The following is a 19,490-nucleotide window of genomic DNA, read 5'->3' as shown; positions in this document are numbered from 1 at the left end:
CTACACTCAGTGCTGGAGATACAGAGAAAGGCAAAAACAGTTCCTGTTCAAGGAACTCACTTTCTAATTGGTGGATTAGAAAAGAGAGGAACAGCATCCAAATAGTATATATATATATATATATATATATATATATATATATATATATACACACACACACATATATAATCTTGTATGTAGTATAATTGTATGTATTTATATAATAGTATATATACATATATGTATGTGTGTATGTATATATATGTATATATGTATAAATCTCCTTCTGATATTTCTTTTAGTTTATTTTATATAACATAATATCCAAATAGTATACAAACAGCATCCAAATAGTATATATATATATATAAAATAAACTAAAAGAAATCTCAGAAGGAAAGCACTGGGTTCTCACCCAGTGAAGAGTAGGAGGGAGGGAGGAAATGGGAAAGGTCTCTTCCGGTATGTGGATTTGAACTGTCTTTTTCTTTTTTTTGCTGAGGCAATTGGGGTCAAATGACTTGTCCAGGGTCACACAACAACACGACTCAACTTGAAAGAAAAGGAAAATGAGGAACCCAGGAGATATAAATATAATGAAGAAGCAAAGAGCATTTCCTTCCTTTATGAGGAATATAACAGAAGTCACTGTTGTTGGGTTTTAGAGTTCTTAGAGAAAGGAGCATAATATAAAAAGACTTTAAAAGTAAAGCAATGGGTTTAAAAACCCAAAGGATCTATATTTAATCCGGGAGATAATGGGGGAGTCATTGAGGTTTATTGAGTGGTATTGTAGTTTAGAAAGAGCACTTTGGCAATTAAGTAGAAGATGTACTAGAGTGTGGAGAAAAGACCTAGAATGTGGGGAAAAGACATGAATCAAGGAGACCAACAAAGATACTTTGCAATAGTTCAAGTGTGAACTGATGAAATCCTGTACCAGGATAGCGATTATAAGTGAAAAGAAGGGAACATATACATTGTTTTTGGACCTTTTTCTTGATCACAAACACCTTAGAAAGGGAAGCAACTAAACCTAGAAATGAATGGTAACAAGTTTGATTTATCAATTTCAGGACATTGCTATTGTTTCCTTCCCCTTCCCCCTCCTTAGGAAAAATAAATTCTGGGGATTAGAGAAATATCCTAAGGCATATATTGTATTGCCAATTTAAATTCTCCTTCTCCTTTTCTTCTCCAACCCATTTTTAGCAAATTACAGTGTCGCAATCCCCTTTCACTCCTATCTTGTTAAAAATTGTCTCAACAAACTATCTCAAAGCTTGCTCAAGTTGTTTCTTCAAAAATGGTATGTTCTTGAATAGATAACTAAAGAAAGTAAATGTGTTCCATCTTGTGGCTGTCTGGGGTAAAACATTTTGATTTAAATAGTATTGAATATAAAAGCTTACACTTCTTGGAAAGAATGTGCTGATTCCTAAAACAACACTGTTGAATCCATATGTGTCACCAGCAAGAGAATGAGTTCTTTAGGCTATAAAAGCAGAGAAATTGTGAAAACCGGAAGTCCAGAGTCCCTAATTACCTACTACCATATAGTTGGGTTATTTAGTTCATCGGGATGTCTAGAGGTTTAAACTGATTTCTGCAAAGAAAACCTTTCCAGTGTTCTCAAGATTAAGAGAATATAATGACTGCTTGATATTGGTTCTCACTGGGGGAAGATAGGAAGAAAAGAGGGAAAAATAGAAAATATGGAAAAGAGATTTGAAATATGTCTCATGTTCTTCTGGTTTTCCTTCCATTTTGTGACAGTCGAGGTTTTGGACAATCAAACTCTCTACCAACAGCAGGCTCTGTAGGTGGTGGCATGGGTAGGCGGAACCCTCGCCAGTACCAGATCCCTTCAAGGAATCTCCCTTCAGCCCGACTTGGCCTCTTGGGTACCAGCGGGTTCATCAGCTCTACCCAGCGTAGTTCAGCAACCAACCCTACCATCCTAAAACAAGGAAGACAGGTTTGTTTCCCTTCAGGCTTTCTCAGCTTTTCTTTTTTACCCTTTCTCTGAGGGGGCGGAGGGAGAAGAGAACTTAACAACTTCAAAAACAGAGAAGCTACAGAGCCCCTTAACAATAAAGCTCTAGATGTCCCCATAAGTCCAAAGAGCAACTGAACATTTTACCAGTGACCTGTGGAATAGCCTGCCCTTTTTGTATTTCTGCAGAAAGTGTGGGTAATAATGGACCTGTTCCTGGAAAAATCTGGACAATTTATTCAGATTGCTTTGTAAAAGTAGCCTTACCTAGGGAACTCCCACATTTGAGGCATTGTCTTTAAAAAGAGGTGCAACACCCATCTCTTTTTTTGTCTTTTTGTATAGGTATGCTAGAGTTAGCTCATCTTTAAATTTTCAGTTAAGCATTTATACCCCAGAAATCAGGGCTTGTTTTTTTATTTTTTGATTATCCAGGCTTAAGAAATGATTGAGAAAATGGCAGTAATGCAAATTAAATTTAAAAGTGTATCATGTTTGCATTTTTTTCCCCGTGAAGAGCCAGTTGTTAAGCATTTACCAGTTACACTGCTGCCTATAGGTTATGTTCTAATCTTTTAGGTGGAACTGAATATACTTTTCCTCACTGTGGAGTACATTTCAAATAAGTAGGCCTTTTGACAAAAAAAAAGGTACCCTTGGCATCAACAGAATAATGCATAGGAAGATTTCAAATCTTCTCAGCACACATGTTATAGAGGGAAAAGGGTTGTTTGTGTGTGTGTATATATGTATGTATATGTATCTGTGTGTCTGTATGTGTACTCAGAGGTTCTCAAGGAGGGTTAGGATGTTCCCTCTTCTATTCTACCACTGCTTCACAAATCCACTCACTTTGTTGGGGGAAGAGAGAAATGGGACCAGAGAGGGAAGTGAACAGTGTACAATACTTTAAATATTTGTCCAATTGATTGCTTATACATTGGGGATAGCAAAGATATACTAAAAGGAACTTGGGTAGAGATACTGTATTTTCATTTGTCAAGTCCAATTGGGGGGGATTTAAAATAAGCAGAATGTACCGAGGACAGTATGATCTAAATTGAATCACTAAAAAAAGAGACATTAGATGCACCAAACATCATTTTCTAGACTTTCTTCATTCCCTGACTCATTCAAAGGGGAATCCACTGCTAAGGAAATCCAAGTAATTTTAAACATGCCAGCTTGGTGTGTGGAGCGTTATTTTTTTCCTCTGATTAGATTTTCTGGTTCGTTTATTAAAAAAAAAAAAATAAAAAAAAATAAAAAATAAAAAAAGCAAAATGTTTCAAAACCAAACCCAGAAATAGAATTCTCTGCCACACAAATTCTCCGTATTTCCTGATCTATCTATTATTGCTTAGAAAGCAGGAGAGTGAAAAGAATAGAAAGGAGTCAAAAAGAAAAGAGTCTCCCTAATAAAGTCATGTCTCACAGAGAAGTTTAGGGAAGCCAAAAATGAAGCAAATGAAAGTTATAAATCCCTCCAAGCACTAGGACAAGCTTTGGCTATAAATAAGCAGGGAAGATACCATAGATAGACCTGGAAACATATCCCAGTATTTAGCAGAGACAGATATTTTAGTAACATTTGCTTCCTGCCTGAACTCTAGCATTTGTGTGTGTGTGTGTGTGTGTGTGTGTGTGTGTGTGTATGTGTGTGTGTGTGTGTGTGTGTGTTTCTGTCTGCCTAGAATCTGCTTGTTGTAAGTGCAGCTGCACACATGTATATATCCCTTTTTCCTCTTAGAATCTTTGGTTTGCCAACCCTGGGGGCAGCAACAGCATGCCAAGTAGAACTCACAGCTCTGTCCAAAGGACCCGTTCCCTGCCTGTTCACTCATCCCCTCAGACCATGTTGATGTTCCAACAGCAAGGTAAGACATTATTCTCCCTCATGCTAATTAATGCAAAGTACAGTAAGTTAAAATAGTTGCCTTGGTGGCCCTGGCCTAAAAGTGCTTAGCCTTGACATCAAACACATTCTTGTGTGTTTATGAAAGTCTTTCCTTATTTAAACTACATTGTCAGAATGAATAAGGACTGGCTGGTTGGCTGGGATCCAAGGAGATACATATGCTGGCATTTGTTAAAATCTGACCAAAATGATTTTTGATACTAGTTAGATTACTGAAGTGATTTAACCAAAGTCATAACTGGGGAAACGACGTATATGTCACATTCATTATATGATAGCAATGCTAAGATAATGTAATGGATAGTAACATGTTACTAAGAACCAAAAAAACAATAGGTAAGATAGTTATGGTCAATGTTACAGGACTCTGGATGAAAGAGATGTATGTTAGAGTAGACAGACAAGTCTCTAAGAAGCAGGTGAAGAGGAATTCCAATTTTAGAGGATAATGTGAGCAGTGGTAGATTTTTTTATTCAAAAGAAAGAATAAATATATCAGTCTAGTTGGGATATAGGCTTTTTGTAAGAACATAGCAGAAGAAAAAACTTCAAATTGTGGGATGCTTTAAAGGCAACAAGGTTGCCTAGTCAATAGAGCATTGCACCCTGGAGTTGGAAAAAAGTCCAGCCTTACTAGCTATGTAATACCTTGGTCAAGTCATTTCAAATGTCTCTGTCTTGGTTTCCTCAACTGTAAAATAGTGATAATAGGGACAGCTAGGTGGCACAGTGGATAGAACACCAGCTCTGAAGTCAGGAGGACCTGAGTTCAAATCTGGTCTCAGATACTTAACACTTTCTAGTTTGACCCTGGGTAAGTCACTTAACCCCAATTGCCTCAGCAAAATATATATAATGATAATAGAGTTGTGAGGTTGAATGAGATAATATTTGTAAAGTGTTTAGCACAGTATAGAAATTTAATAAGTTGCTTCGACTTTATTATTTTACCATACAGAACAGGGATATGATAAAATTACATAATGAAAATACTGATTTAGGAAAATGTGTCTGTGGTATCTGTGTATACATATATATACACTATAGTATGCTATGATATAGGCTTGAGAATTGCTCCCTCTTCTCAGCTCAGATTGCTCAAAATATTCTCCAACTATCTCCTTCTTCCCTACAGACTCTAATGAAAAGTAGCCAATTTCTTTATATGTGTCCCTGAGATTCTCCCCTCCTGTCTTCTCCAACAGATTACCACCACTGTGATCTCCATTCTCTCTAATCTTCAATCTCTCTCTCTCTATTAGCTTCTTCACTGTTGCCTACAAATACACTCAGGTCTGTCCTATGCTTAAAAAATCCTGATTTGATTCTATTTGTCCCATAACTTCTCCTGTTTTTCTCAGCTAATCTTGAAAAAGCCACCTCTACTTGGTGCTTCTGCTTCTCTTCTACTTCTTCTCTTAATCTCTTTCAAGTCTTCTGAAACTTTATCATTCAATTAAAACTGTTCTCTTCAATGTTATCAATGATCTCTGCAATGCCAAGTCTTAATAGTTTGTTTCAGTCCTCCACTTTTCACATCTCAAGCATATGACATTGTTGATCATCTCCTAGATATTCTCTTCTAGGCTTTTGTGACTCTGAATTTTCTTAGTTCATCCTTATTCAAATATATCTGATTATTTCTCCTAAGTATCCTTTGCCTGTATTACCATCCAAATTATGTTCACTAATCTAAGATTCTATCCTTGGCCCCTGATCTTTTTTTTCTATACTTTCTTGCTTGATGATCTCACCATCCTCCTGTTGACTCAGTTATCATCTCTAAACACAGGAGACTCACATCTATTTATCTAGCCATGATCCCTCTCCTGAAATCCAGTCCTACATTGTGATGACTATGTATTTTAAAATCAGCCGGAGTCAGGAATTCAGGTTAAGGGAAAATCTTCTATCTTTATTCTTTGTGGAGATGAAGGGGGATGGCAATAGGAATGTGAGTGCCTGCAACATGAACCTGGACAGCAGTCTCTCTGCCTCTCTCTCTGCCCCCTCTCTCTCCACCCACCAAAATCTCCCCTATGTCATTTCCTATACATCAAAACTTGCACAAAGAGTGGGTAGGGGCCATTCTTTCTCCAAGTATATATTAATAGAGTATGGTCCAATTACTATTTAGCCTCACGTGCTTGGGACCTCAGTGCATCAACTCGAGCTTCAGCCTAGTACATCTCCCCCTTGCTTTTGTTTTAGAACACAGGTGGTCATGCCATCCCTGACTTCTCAGAGAGGTCAGAGCTCCCAAGGGGAGGTAATTGCACCCTCCTTGATTTCTCAGGAAAGGAGGTGAAAGCACCGAAAAGGAGGTGAAAGCACCGAAAAGGAGGTGATCATACCCCCCCTGACTTTGCAGGAAGAGAGGTGAAAGCACTAAAAAGGAGATGATCATGCCCTCCCTGACATCTCAGGAAGAGAGATGAAAAGCACCAAAGGGAAGTGGGGGTTGCTAGTGGGTTTCTGGGCTGAAGGGTCTTATTAGAAACAGGTATGCATAAACCCATCAGCATGGAAGGTATCACAAAAGGACATAGCAATAAATAACATAGAGGCTATTAGCAATGACTCTCCCCATAGTGCAGGCTCAATGTGGTGCAACAAACATGAATTGTACATGCAACTAGGGCTATAACAAACAATATAAATCAAGATGGTGTTGCAAAAGATTTCCAGAAATCCTAGAAGTAGGGTATGTAAACAACAGTCACACATATGCCTTCTTCAGCAGCCAAGACATAGTCCAAAACCCAATCTATTGTCCATTGCTTCACATGTCAGGGAATCCAATGATCCACCCAAGTTTTTGAAATCCGGCAACAGTCCTTTTATGTGGTAGGAATCCATTGATTCCAGCAGATTTTGAAGTCTTGCAACAGCCTTATCATTTCTCAGAGAATCCAATGATTCCTGAGGGTTTTCAAGTCCTACAACAATCTTATGTCTCAGATCCAATGATTACTGAGGGTTTTCAAGTTCAATAATTTTCGATGTCCATGAGTCAAACACCATAACTGCCATGTTCTTTCAGTGGTGAGCACAATCAGCAACAGAACCACCCAATATTTCTTGGGTCTTCTCCTTTGTTTCAAGGGTCTGCTCCATCTCTCTGTGATGGACAAAGTGAATACAGCTCGTTGGCACCCATCTGATTCCTTCTCCACCTGTGGGGATATAAGCAAACTCTCTCCCCCAAGCAGTTAGCCTATCTGGTCCCTTCCATTCACCACTTTCTGAGTCTCTCCACATCACCTGGCGATTATATAAAGATAATGGAGCCACTCATACTGGACACTGCCCTTCCGGTGGGTTATAAAACCTGTCTGCCAGAGCCAGTGCATCTTTGTCAAAAATCAAGAAGTTAATAGTATAAAGGGTTAGACTTAAAAGAACTAGGGTTACCTGTGGCTCCCCCTTTCTTTTGTTTTTGGAGGAGCATCTTAATGTCTCTGTTTCTCCTCTCTACTATTGCCTGTCCTTGAGGATTAAAAGGTGTGCCAGTGGTGTGTAAAATCTTATACTGTGCATAAAAGTGTGCAAAATATTTAGAAGTAGATGCAGGACCATTATCTGTTTTTATTGCTTGTGGCACACCCATAATTGCAAATGCTTGTATGAGGAATTCAGTGACCACTTGGGCTGTCTCTTTTGCTGCTGGTATTGCAAAAGTGAATCCTGAAAAGGTGTCTACCACAACATGGATAAAAGACAGGCAACCAAAAGATTTATAATGGCTCGCATCCATTTGCCAGATTTCATTGGGTCTCAAACCCGAGGGTTCTTCCCTGGAGGCAGTGTAGGAGAGTAGAAAGGAAGGCAAGCCGTACAGGCTTTTACTATGTTCCTAGCTTCCTCTCTTGTTATTCCAAATTGTAAACATAAAGCTCGAGCAGCCTGATGATATTTAGAATGATATTCCTGGGCTTCTTGGAATAAAGGAATATTGACCAACATAGTTAGAAGGCTATCTGCCTTTGAATTACCATCAAAAATGGGACCTGGAAGTCCACTATGAGAGTGGACATGCAAAATATAAATCTTAACTGGATGCTTTCTCACTTGTTCTTGAATTTCTTAAAGAGCTGATATATATTAGAGGCTGCAAATTTTATTTGGGTTATGGCAATTCTTTGTACCACACCTATTGAATAGGCCAAATCAGATATTATATTTATGTCTCCTGGATAATAAGTAAGAGCTAGAATGGATCGCATACAATTCATTCTGCTGAGTGGACTGAAAAGGAGTTCGGACTACTCTTTATAATTAAGTCATGAGAGTATACAGCACAAATATTATGTTTGGATGCATCTGTAAAGATAGTTGGTCCTTTAAGAGGAACTTTAGAAACTTTTTCTTCAAGAATCCATCACCAATTATGTAATAGTCTGGTTATCTTTAATGGAGACCCATGTGTAAAATTTGGAGCCATGGCTGATAAAATTTACCACTCTGGGATAGTCTCACAGCACACATTAATTTTTGTATTAGTATAAAAGGTGTATATCTTGTCAGGTCTTGTCCCGGATAATTTTACTGCTCGCTTAATGGCCTTTAATAAAATTCTAGCCACAAGCACTGGGTAAGGAGTAAGGCTTTGTTCTAAGGTTGTGCTGGGAGGTTTACCCACTCTATCACACAGTCTCCTTGATGAAGGACTGCTGTGCGTGCCTCTTGTGTCGCAAAAACTGATATTTCCAAGGGTTTTTGGGTGACTCTTTCAAGCACATTGGAAAAAGCCAGTTCAACTTCTCTCAAAGTCTTTTCAGCTTCTTTTGTAAGCTGGCGTGGTGAATTTAAAGCACTGTCTCCCCTTAAAATATCATATAACAGTTGCAATTGATGGATAGTCAAGCCTAATACTGGTCACATCCATTGGATATCTCCTATTAATTTCTGAAAATCATTTAAGGTATTTAGCTTCTCTGTTCTTAAGGACAGTTTTTGTACTATAAGCACCTTAGGGTATATTTCATATCCTAAATATTGAAAAGGAGCATGTCTTTGAATTTTTTCTGGAGCTATGTACAATTTGTAGTTCCTTAGTGTTTTTGTGGTTTTTTGTAGACATGCTTCTAACATTTGTTCTTCAGGTGCACATCCCAATATATCATCCATATAATATAATAGCATAACTTTTGGAAATGCTTTCCTTACTGGAGTGAGAGCAACAGCAACATACATTTGATACATAGTAGGGCTGTTTTTCATTCCCTGTGGCAAAACTGTCCAATTATATCTTTTATAAGGCTCAGCTAAGTTAACGCTGGGCACTGAAAGGCAAATCTTTTCATATCCTCCTTATCCAGAGGGATAGAATAGAAACAATCCTTAATGTCTATAACCCAAAGAGGCCATTCTCTAGGCAATTGAGATAGAAGTCCAGGCTGAAGAGTTCCCATAGTTTCCATCTGTTCATTCACCTTTCTTAAATCAGTCAACATCCTCCATTTTCCAGATTTCTTTTTCACAACAAACACTGGGGAATTCCAAGGACTTAGAGAAGGTTTTAAGTGTCCTTGGTCAAGCTGCTCCTGTACTATATCTAATAAGGCCTGAATTTTATCGCTACCTAAGGGCTACTGTTCTATCCACACTGGTGTATCAGTTTTCCATTGGATAGGAACAGTTGAAAGTGTTGGCAGGCCTTCAACAGCAGCCCTGCCTAAAAAAACCGAAGTACTCATTTTTAACCCTAATTGATATAAAACATCTCTTCCCCACAGATTGATGGGGATTTTTTCAACTATAAAAGGAGTAAAAACTCCTGTTTTGCCTTCAAAAGTCCATCTCATAGGGGCAGCACTAACTTCAGCTGCTATTGATCCTCCTACGCCAGACATGTAGGTGTCTGCTTTAATCTTTGGCCAGTGCCTGGGCCATTTGGCACCTCTAATGACTGTACGATCTGCACCAATGTCTACCAATCCTTCTAATGGTAGGCCATTTATATAGATCATGAGCATAGGTTGGTCAGTTGGTACAGCTGCTGTTCAGTATATTCCTGGATTTTGTGGCTTGGAATCAGAATCTGGGTGACTATCCTCAGATTGCTTATTAGGAGTCTGTAGGTGTATTAGTAAACCTGTCTGTTCCCAAGTTATAAGTAGCCCTTGTCCTTCTATCAGCTTAAGCATGCTTTCTATAGTGCCACTCCTGGGCAGGGGAGGGGATGAGGATGGAAGCTTTCCTAACATTTGTCCCATTTGTCTATTAAAATACTCGCCTAAGTTCCTGATCAACGGAGACTTCTTCAGTGAAAGTAGGGTCCTTGGTTCTCGTGCTTGGGTGCCAAATGTGATAACCACATATTTTAAAATCAGCCGGAGTCAGGAATTCAGATTAAGAGAAAATCTTCAATCCTTTATTCTTTGTGGGGGTGAAGAGGGATGGCGATAGGAATGTGAGCGGCCATGACACGAACCCGGCCAGCAGTCTTTCTGCCTCTCTCTCTGCCCCCTCTCTCTCCACCCACCAAAATCGTCCCTATGTCATTTCCTATACAATACATCAGAACTTGCATGAAGAGTGAGCAGGGGCCATTCTTTCTCCAAGCATATATTAATAGAGTATGGTCCAATTACTATTTAGCCTCATGTGCTTGGGACCTCAGTGCATCAACTCGAGCTTCAGCCCATTACACTACATCACCAACTTCCTATTAGATATCTCAAAATGAAGTGAATATCATATAGGCATCTCAAACTTAACATTCTAAAACTTATCTTTTCCCCTGAAAAACTTCTATCTTTCCAACTTCTTTGTTACTATCAAGGGCTCCACTATTTTCTCAGGTAGCTATGTTCACAACCTCATTTCATCCTTGACTTCTTACTCTAACTCACAGCACATATCTAAGTTGATGTCAAATCTTGTCATTTCCACTTGCATAGCTTTCCATGTACATCTCCTTCATTCTGCTCACATATCTATCACTCTAGTTCAGGCCCTAATTTCACTCAGACTATTTCAATGTACTTCCAATTTGTGTCCCTTCCTCCACTTTTAGCCCACTCCAGCCCATTCTACATTCGCTATCAAAGTGATTTTCAACTACACGTTTCATCTGCCTACTCTCTCTTCCTAAATTCCATTGACATCCTGTGATTTGTAGGAGCAAATATAAACCCCTCCATTTGTTATTTAATTAAAGTTCCTTTACAATTTTATCATTTCCTACAGAAACGCTGTCATTCAAAATTTTCCCCCTTTATATCTTTCCAAGTCTTCTTATAGTAGATTTTCCATTCACAAACTCTTAAGATCCAGTCACACTTGCCAATTTGCTGTTCCTCACGGAAGACACTTTGCTTTGCATTGACTGTTTCCCATGCCTGGAATTCTTTCCTTCCTCATCTCTCTCTCTCCCTCTCTCTCTCTCTCTTCTCTCTCAGAAACTGACTTCTTTCAAAACTTTCAAAAACTGCTACTTTTTTCAGGCCTTTCCTGGTCCCTCCAGCTTCAACAGCCTTTTCCTGTGTGTAACTTATATGAGTACCTTTTTCTTTGCATATTGTTTTCCCCATTAAAATATAAGTTTCTCAAATGCAAAAATTGTTTTTGTCATTCTTTCAATCCCTAAACATTAGCAAGCAACTGTTCCTGGGCTGACTGACAAAGATATAAAATCTTGATTGATTTTAAACTCCTCTTGGTTTTCCCCCTTCAGTAAGAATTTATTTGAAAAAATAAATAGCAAACCTTTATTTGAATTCTTTTAAAATATCCTTTATTGGGAAGTTTCTGAAATTATAGATTTATAGAGCCTACTAGAAGTGTCACCATCATGTTTTCAAGGAAACTTGTGAATAAATCATCCCAGCAGAGAACCAAAACTATAATTAAAAATATCCCTGGATGAGGATACTTTAAACCTACTTGGGTTACAACTTTCCTTATTTCCATCACTCCTTTGTTAGTTCTGCTTTTAATCCTAAATTCTTTGGACCTATATATCCTCTCATTGTTATCTCATTGGAAATTAAAAATAGCTCACCACTGCCCCCTATTTGAGAATCCTTAAATAAATTTGAAGACAGATTGCCTTCAGCTTCCTTTCTCTAAACTTTGATAATCATTCGAAGTGGATGGCTGTATTGATTTTTATATGGTGTTGATGGTGTTGGGAGATATTCTGTTATATTTTAGACACTGTCTCAAGATGACAAACAGGCCTCTTTTCTAGATACATATCTCAAGAAAATAAATAAGCCTCTTTATTTCTCACGTCAACAAATAGCAGTCTCATTATATCAGAGTGAGAATGACCCAGCTAATTCCTCTTATTCCTCTAATCATTGATGACTTCTGCAGATCGACAATATTCTTTGGAAAGATAATCAACTTCCTTCTCATAACATCTAGGACTTTTTCCCCTTATCCCACCCCCTGTCGCCTTTCAGGAAGAGCCTCAAATCTATTTTTATCACTAATTGTACAGCTGTCTTTTCTCTTCTCTTTCTCTTCTCCTACCCTCCAACACTCTGACAAGGGTCAAATCTCTTCTATCTCAATTCATCCTCCCCCCATTAAAAAAATCAATTAAAGCGTTTGAAACAATACTTAGAATATAGCAGTGACTTAGCTGTGGCAGGAATACAAATATTGCACATTCAGTACAAGTCATTGTACTCTCCATATACAATGTTTGAATTTTTCAGCCATGGTTTTTTTAAAATCTTTTTTACTCTCGAGTACCACTTAATAACTTGCAATCTCACTCAACTTCCTTACTCAAGACAGGTAAGTGACATAGTAAATACACCTCTGGATATGGAAGTCAAGAAGATCTTGAGTTCAGAACTAGATCAGATACTTATTAATTATGTTACTATGGTTAATTCACTTAAACTTCTGTCCATCCTTTCCTTATTTGTATAAAATAGGAATTATAATAGCAACTACCAGTTGGGTGGTGATTGTGAGGATCAAAGGAGATAATATTTATAAAGCCCTTTACAGATTGTAAATGCCATTGTTGTTGTTCTTATTGTTGTTGTTGCTATTATCAATAACAAAATCAACCAATATCGATCTCCCTTTCAGACTTCCATCAACCTATTTGTTTAACCAATCTACTCCCTTGTCAATTCATCTTTTTATTTTACTTAACTCTCTAACTGGCAGTGGATTGAATGTTAGGCCTGACGTCAGGAAAACTCGTCTTCCTGAATTCAAATCAAGCCTCAGACATTTATTAGTAGGCTGACCCTGAGCAAATTACTTAACCCTCTTTACCTCAGTTTCCTCATCTGTAAAATGAACAAGAGAAGATGACAAACTACTGCAGTATCCTTTGCCAAGAAAACCCCAAATGAGGTCATGAAGCATTGGACACAACTGAACAACCACAAAAATTGATTGGTCCACTTACCTTTATTTTACTTACCTTGTCTTGTCTTACCTGTTACCTTCATCTTATCCTTCTTGAATCTCACTCACTAATCTCCCTTAATCTACTTAATTGTTCTGTGTCCTACTCTTCTTTCAACCCAAAAGTAGAATCTAAACTAATATATAGAATTAGAGATTATTTTCATTTAAATTTTCCAAAGTTCTCCCTAATTCAGCTACTTGGTCCAAGTGTCTCCAAATCACCTTCATAATTTCCTTCAATCCAAGGCTTTTCTAGTCTTCTACAACCTTATCCAATGGAACATAGAAGCAGAGAGGAAAATTGAATATCAAATAATAAAACCATGAAATAGTCATTTTGTTATATTCAGATCACTCAGTGAATTTAAACTTCATAAGTAGGAAGAGGAGAATTTGATAAAGTTTTAGGAAAAAATACTGAAAATGATTGGGTTACCTGAAGAAAAAAAGTCTGGGATAAACTGCCTTTGAGAATATTAAGGATTATTAGGCAGGACAATGAAAGGCTATTTTTGATTTCCAGTGGGGTCACCATCAGAGTAAATCCACTATCAAGAGTTTACAGATGCACATGAGAATTTCCCAAAAGAATGGTATTAAATTGTGAAATAGCTAGCCAAAAAGATTTAAGGTCTCCTTATCCTGGAATACCTTTAATTATACTTCAGATTTTCTTCTGTCTTGCATGATTTTTTAAATTTTTATTAAAACTTTTTATTTACAAAACATATGCATGGGTAATTTTTCAACATTGACCCTTGCAAAACTTTGTTCCAAATTTTTCCCTCCTTCCCCCCACTCCCTTCCCCAGATGGCAAATAGTCCAATACATGTTAAATATGTTAGAATATATGTTAAATCCAATATATGTATACATATTTATACTGTTATCTTGCTGCACAAGAAAAAACTTATCAAGAGGGGAAAAAAACTGAGAAAGAAAACAAAATGCAAGCAAACATCAACAGAAAGAATGAAAATGCTATTTTGTGGTCCATACTCAGTTCCCACAGTCCTCTCTCAGGGTATATATGAATGTTATGGAATATTATTCTGTAAGAAACAACAACAGGATGATTTCATAGAGACTTGGAGAGACTTACATGAACTGATGCTAAGTGAAATAAGCAGAACCAGGAGATCATTATACATGACAACAACAAAACTATACAATGAGCAGTTCTGATGCACATGGCTCTTTTCAACAATGAGATGATTCAAACCAGTTCCAATTGTTCAGTGATGAAGAGAGCCATATAGACTCTCTTCAGAGAGAGAGCTGTGGAAACTGTCTTGCATGATTTAATCATAATTCTGAAAGAGGACATAGAAATTGACTGGGTGACCCCCCAGTAGATCCTACAAGCTTATAATTTTAAAAACCTTTCCTCAATAAAAGAAAACATCTAAAAGATTCAAATAGAAGTTTAGAGGTTTACTTATTATTTTCCAAACTAGCCTTTGCTGGAGAAGAGAACTGTAGATTAGATATCTTGATTTCGCATTTGTTTTCCTTTCCATTCCCACTAATGCCATCCTTGCTTAGATCTGTGTTATCTCATACCTGGATTATGGCAGTAATCTACTCACTGCTATTTCCATCAGGTCCTCCAATTCGCTGTGTATAATACTTCCAGACAGCTCTTCCTAAATCTGCATTTTCCATTATATAATTTCATCACTTCTCTGCTTAAAAATCTTCAAATTCTATTTAGTTAAAAGATAAAATTCTTTCATCTATCTAATGAAAGAAATGGTTGGTGAGCATATAAAAAGAGAAGCAGTGATGATAGAGACCCACTGTGGCTTCATCAAGAATAGATCATGCTAGACAAATGTCATTTTTTAAACAAGATATCTAAACTAGTAGATGAGAGGAATGTCTTGCATATAGTTTGGCTAGATTTAAGCAAGGTTTTTATTAAAACATTTCATTCTGTTCATGTGGAGAATATGGAGAAGTATGGATTAGATGTGAATATAATTAGATTCATAAGTGTCATTAGATGTCTAGACTCAAAGAACAGTTGTTAATAGTTAAATGTCAAAGTGGCAAGAGGTTTATAGTGGTGTCTTACAGGGATCTGTAGTTGGCCCTGTACTATTTAACATTTTTATCAATGTCTCAGATCAAAGGAAATATGGCACACTTGTAAAATTTACAGATTACACATAGCTAGGAGGAATAACTAGCACATTGAATAATAATATTGGGATCCAAAAGGTCCTTGATAGTCTAGAGCATTGAGAAGAATAAACTGAACAAAATTAAAATCAACCATAATAAACTGAAATTCAATCAGGATTGTCATGTGCTGAGCCTTGACTTAGCCTATTCTTGTGCCATTTTAGATTTAATATTGGAATGAAATATGAGACACTTGTAGATCATTCAACAATTACAAAAGGAAGTTTACTTAGCATAGCATGTAAGACTTGTGCTTAGCTTACATAAATGTGACTCTAATCTTCCCCAAATAAAAAAGACTTTGTTCAGCAGCATATATTTACTCATCCAAACTTCAGATATTCACCAAATCTCAAGATCCCAAATTCCACATGGGCTTAGGTGACCAGGAAACAAATGCAACATGATATGAAACTACTAGGAAATTCTGTCACAAGCAATTGTGGGATATACCTTAGTGCCAGAGCCAATAAGACTTCTTTGCCTTTCCAGGAAAAAACCAATGAGAATTGCATAGCAAATAGGGATGGGGGGTATAGGATTCAAAATCTGGTAGATATTGAATCCACCACATTCTATCTCTGGATGGAAAAGCTCTACAGGTTTTCTGGATCAGTGGTGTCAAATAATGCTGCCTTCACTTCAAACTAGATTAAAATATAATTGGGAAATGTAATATTTAATAAAATAAGTAAAAGTACATAGATGATGTTAATATATTCTAATTAATTCTAATTAATATGCAGCCTCCAGGAATCCTTATGTGTGATTTTGTGACTCCTTTTTTATTTGAGTTTGACACCATTGTTCTAAAGGACCTGCCACTATTTATACAGCTTTATACAGCTTTAGGACTTTTACTAAACACCTGTAATCTCAGGGAAATGAGGATCCTGCTATTTACTTATGATACAAAACTTTAGTGAATCAGTCCTGTGAAATTAACCATCCTTATTTAATCAAACCTTAGCATCCAAACAGTTTTTTGGGTTTTTTAGTTTTTTGTTTTGTTTTAAGTAGTTAAAGCTTGTTTGCACAATTGTTTCTTTATAATTTAATGTTCATCATTTTTTAAAATACATAATTCTTTTCATTCCCCTTTAAACCATCACACTGTTCTAGTAAAAAGGACCACCACCATACAACTTTAGTAACAAAATCCTTTGTTTTTATGCCATAGTTCATTTTGTCTCCTTTATAATAATACTACTCAAAACTTATATGAAAATTTTCCTTTATATGAAGATTTTAGCACATTTTGTTAAACTAGAGTTGTTTTCTTTAAAGCACCAAGTTATTCACCTCTGAGAGAAGCAATTCCTTACATCCTTTACAGCCTGATTTATCTTTTCTTAATGCAAAGGTACTTTCTACTTCTTTCAGCACTAAACTACAACATTATAAAAGAACAGATTCTTATAAAAACAATAACCTACACCTTGAGTAATGATAGCAAAAAATTTAGTTGTCTTTGTCTCAGTGGGTAAAACTGTCATTAAATCAAATAATGTAGTGTCCTTTGGGTCCTTAAAGAAGGATGCCTTTGGGCTAGCTGAACAGGTAGAGTTTCAGGCTGGGAGACTCAGGGTCTGGCAGAGGCATAATCTATTTATGAAGAAAACTAACACCTAAGGGAACCAAGCATTACAATTTTGAATGAATCATTTCTGTTTAACAATAGAAACCTCTTCTACTCTAACAGAGTCATAATAGGCAACTATACAAAGAGTGTTTTATGACTCTACAACTAGTAGAGTCCATTCAGTAACAACTAGTAATAATAATTTACAAAGTAGCAAAAATTAAGTATCTGCTTTTCAAAAGTGGAAAATGGATGATTGAGAGTCTTTTCCAAAGAGAGGAGTCTTTGTCATAAGGTCCCCAATGTCTAATGGTTATTTAGTGTCTCCAAATTTTAGTGTTGAGGTGTGAGAAATGAGGGTTGTTGTGCATGCCAATTGTGCAGGCTTTGTAAAAGAATTCACAAACCCCATGAATCAGGCTTACGGTTTGTAGCAAAAGTGGTTTTAATATACACTAAGATGACAGCTTTCTTAGCAGGCAAACTCCTGTTAGGATTTTTAAGATTTTTTGCAAAAATTTTAGAAGTTTACGCTGAGAAGAACCAACTTCGCAGTTTGCTTTCCTGATTAGGAATTGGCAGAGAAGATTGACAGACCTTGGATTTTATCAGGTTTGCCCTGGCCCTGAACTGGGGACAGTTGGAGGGACTAATCTTCAACTCAGTAGAGGAGTTGACCACCATACCCAAGGCTGAGATTTCCAATTAAATGAGATTGATTTCCAATTGAATGAGATTACTTATCTGGGAGTCTCTTATGGATGGCCAGGAGTATTTGAGACCCCAGATCACCTTTCCCCCAAAGATTCCTTTATGACTCTTCCCCCCCAAAGATTAAAGGGGATACAGTTTACATCATTAGTGCCTGCTAAAACCTGCTATTTATATTCAGAAATCTCCAAAAACATGAGCCCCCACAGTCATATAGTCCCAGGAGGGAAGAGTGCTGAATGGCTTACTTTTAGAACCTTCGGGTGTAACCTGTTCTCAGTCTTACTCTCGAGAACTGAAATTGCAAGATTTTGGGTAAATCCCATCAAGATATTCATTTGGGGAATGTGGATTCTCTAAAATACAAACATCAAATAAATCCCTGTGATCCCCACCCCCTTTTTCCTTGTGGGAAAGTGAATGTCAAATATGACTTACTTGAATGGTGTTTTGAATCATCTTAGTTCTGCCTACATTATATTCCCCAAAACTTGACTGAGAAGACTAGCTCCTTAATTTTCTGAAAATGGATTTCTTGTCCTTTGTTTTTTGTCTTTCATGCTCTAGCATCAGATCTTAATCACCCTTATTTTCTATGTAGTTCTATGTATGCATCAATGCTTTTAGGAAAGGAAGACTCTTTTGGGTATTTGCCCCCCAAAATGTGGCTGTATGTTTGAGTGAGAGGGAGGATGAAAGTAATCCTGGAGAGAAGTTAAATAAGATTTATTCTGACCTCCTTCCCAGGTGATTTTGAATAAAGACATTCACAATGAGGGCAATATTTGTCCAAGTCACCTCTTTCCAGATCTCCCAAAATTTAGCAATTGGCAAGTGCTAATTTATGTGGCTATTGCTGGGGGAAACCCATAACTAAAACTTGATTCCATATGGATGAAGCTCTACTCAGAAAGTGGAATCTAATTGTCTCAAACACAGGTTAGTCAGAGGGTATGTCAGGTTGTATGTGGTAGAGGAAGGTACATAAATCCAATCTGTGAAACCCAGTTTAGAAACTTCATTACCTCTCTTGCAGACCTTCTATTAGGGAACCAGCTGTAAAAGGAATTCATTTTTTATAGGGTCAGGTATACACAAGTCTCTAGCTTAGCTATCTCAAAAGGGACAAAGAATAATATCCATCTATTTAACTAGTTCTGCAAAAAGTTAAGTCTTCCAAGAGCTTCCAAAGTCTATGAAACTCTGCTGAGCAATTTGGATTTTGCATTGGCTCTATTAGAAGAAGCAGTCAATTGCTCTAGAAAATCATTAGGTTGCTACTTAAACTTCTCTTGCAGTGTGTGCAATACCCATCTCCTTTGGGATCTCTCATGGCAAAAGTCTGGCAAAAGTCTATCCATCTTCTGATCCTTTTGTGGAAGAAATCATGATGAGGGTAGTAATTGAAAAAGTTAAAAACATTATTACCATTATTACCACTAATGCTTAAGTCTTATCCTCAGTTCTGCTCTCAGATTTTAAATAAGATGGAATTCAAGATATTTTCTGGTAAATCTCTGGGTCACAAACTATACTTCCTCTCTACCCTCCATCATCAAATCTAGGAACTTTCCCCTTGTTTTCATTTCTTAGAGTTCTGTCTCTGGCTATTGAATTGCTGGACCAATTTACTTGAAGCTTTTGTATGCTAGCAACTCCGATTCTCTATAGCAAGTAATAATAACCAGGAAATTGGAATTTATTCTATCATTACCCTCCCCATAATCCT

General features: G+C 37.0%; 1 protein-coding gene across 10 annotated transcripts in view; it reads left to right on the top strand.

Moving 5' to 3' along the window:
• SAMD4A (sterile alpha motif domain containing 4A) overlaps nucleotides 1-19,490 on the top strand; it is a 332,472-nt gene that overhangs the window by 276,102 nt on the left and 36,880 nt on the right. For all 10 annotated transcript variants that reach the window (XR_004232060.1, XR_004232059.1, XR_004232061.1 and 7 more), the window contains 2 exons: nucleotides 1,756-1,957; nucleotides 3,726-3,852. Coding sequence is in view for 7 of the 10 variants with exons in the window: in XM_031952983.1 (XP_031808843.1) it covers nucleotides 1,756-1,957; nucleotides 3,726-3,852 (329 nt within the window). In the remaining 3 variants the exon portion in view is untranslated. The remainder of the gene's footprint in view (nucleotides 1-1,755; nucleotides 1,958-3,725; nucleotides 3,853-19,490) is intronic.

The sequence above is a fragment of the Sarcophilus harrisii genome, chromosome 2, assembly GCF_902635505.1.
Source record: "Sarcophilus harrisii chromosome 2, mSarHar1.11, whole genome shotgun sequence".
NCBI lineage: Eukaryota > Metazoa > Chordata > Mammalia > Dasyuromorphia > Dasyuridae > Sarcophilus > Sarcophilus harrisii.
The sequence above is the reverse complement of the archived record's forward strand: the minus strand, read 5'-3'. Positions and strand labels throughout refer to the sequence as shown.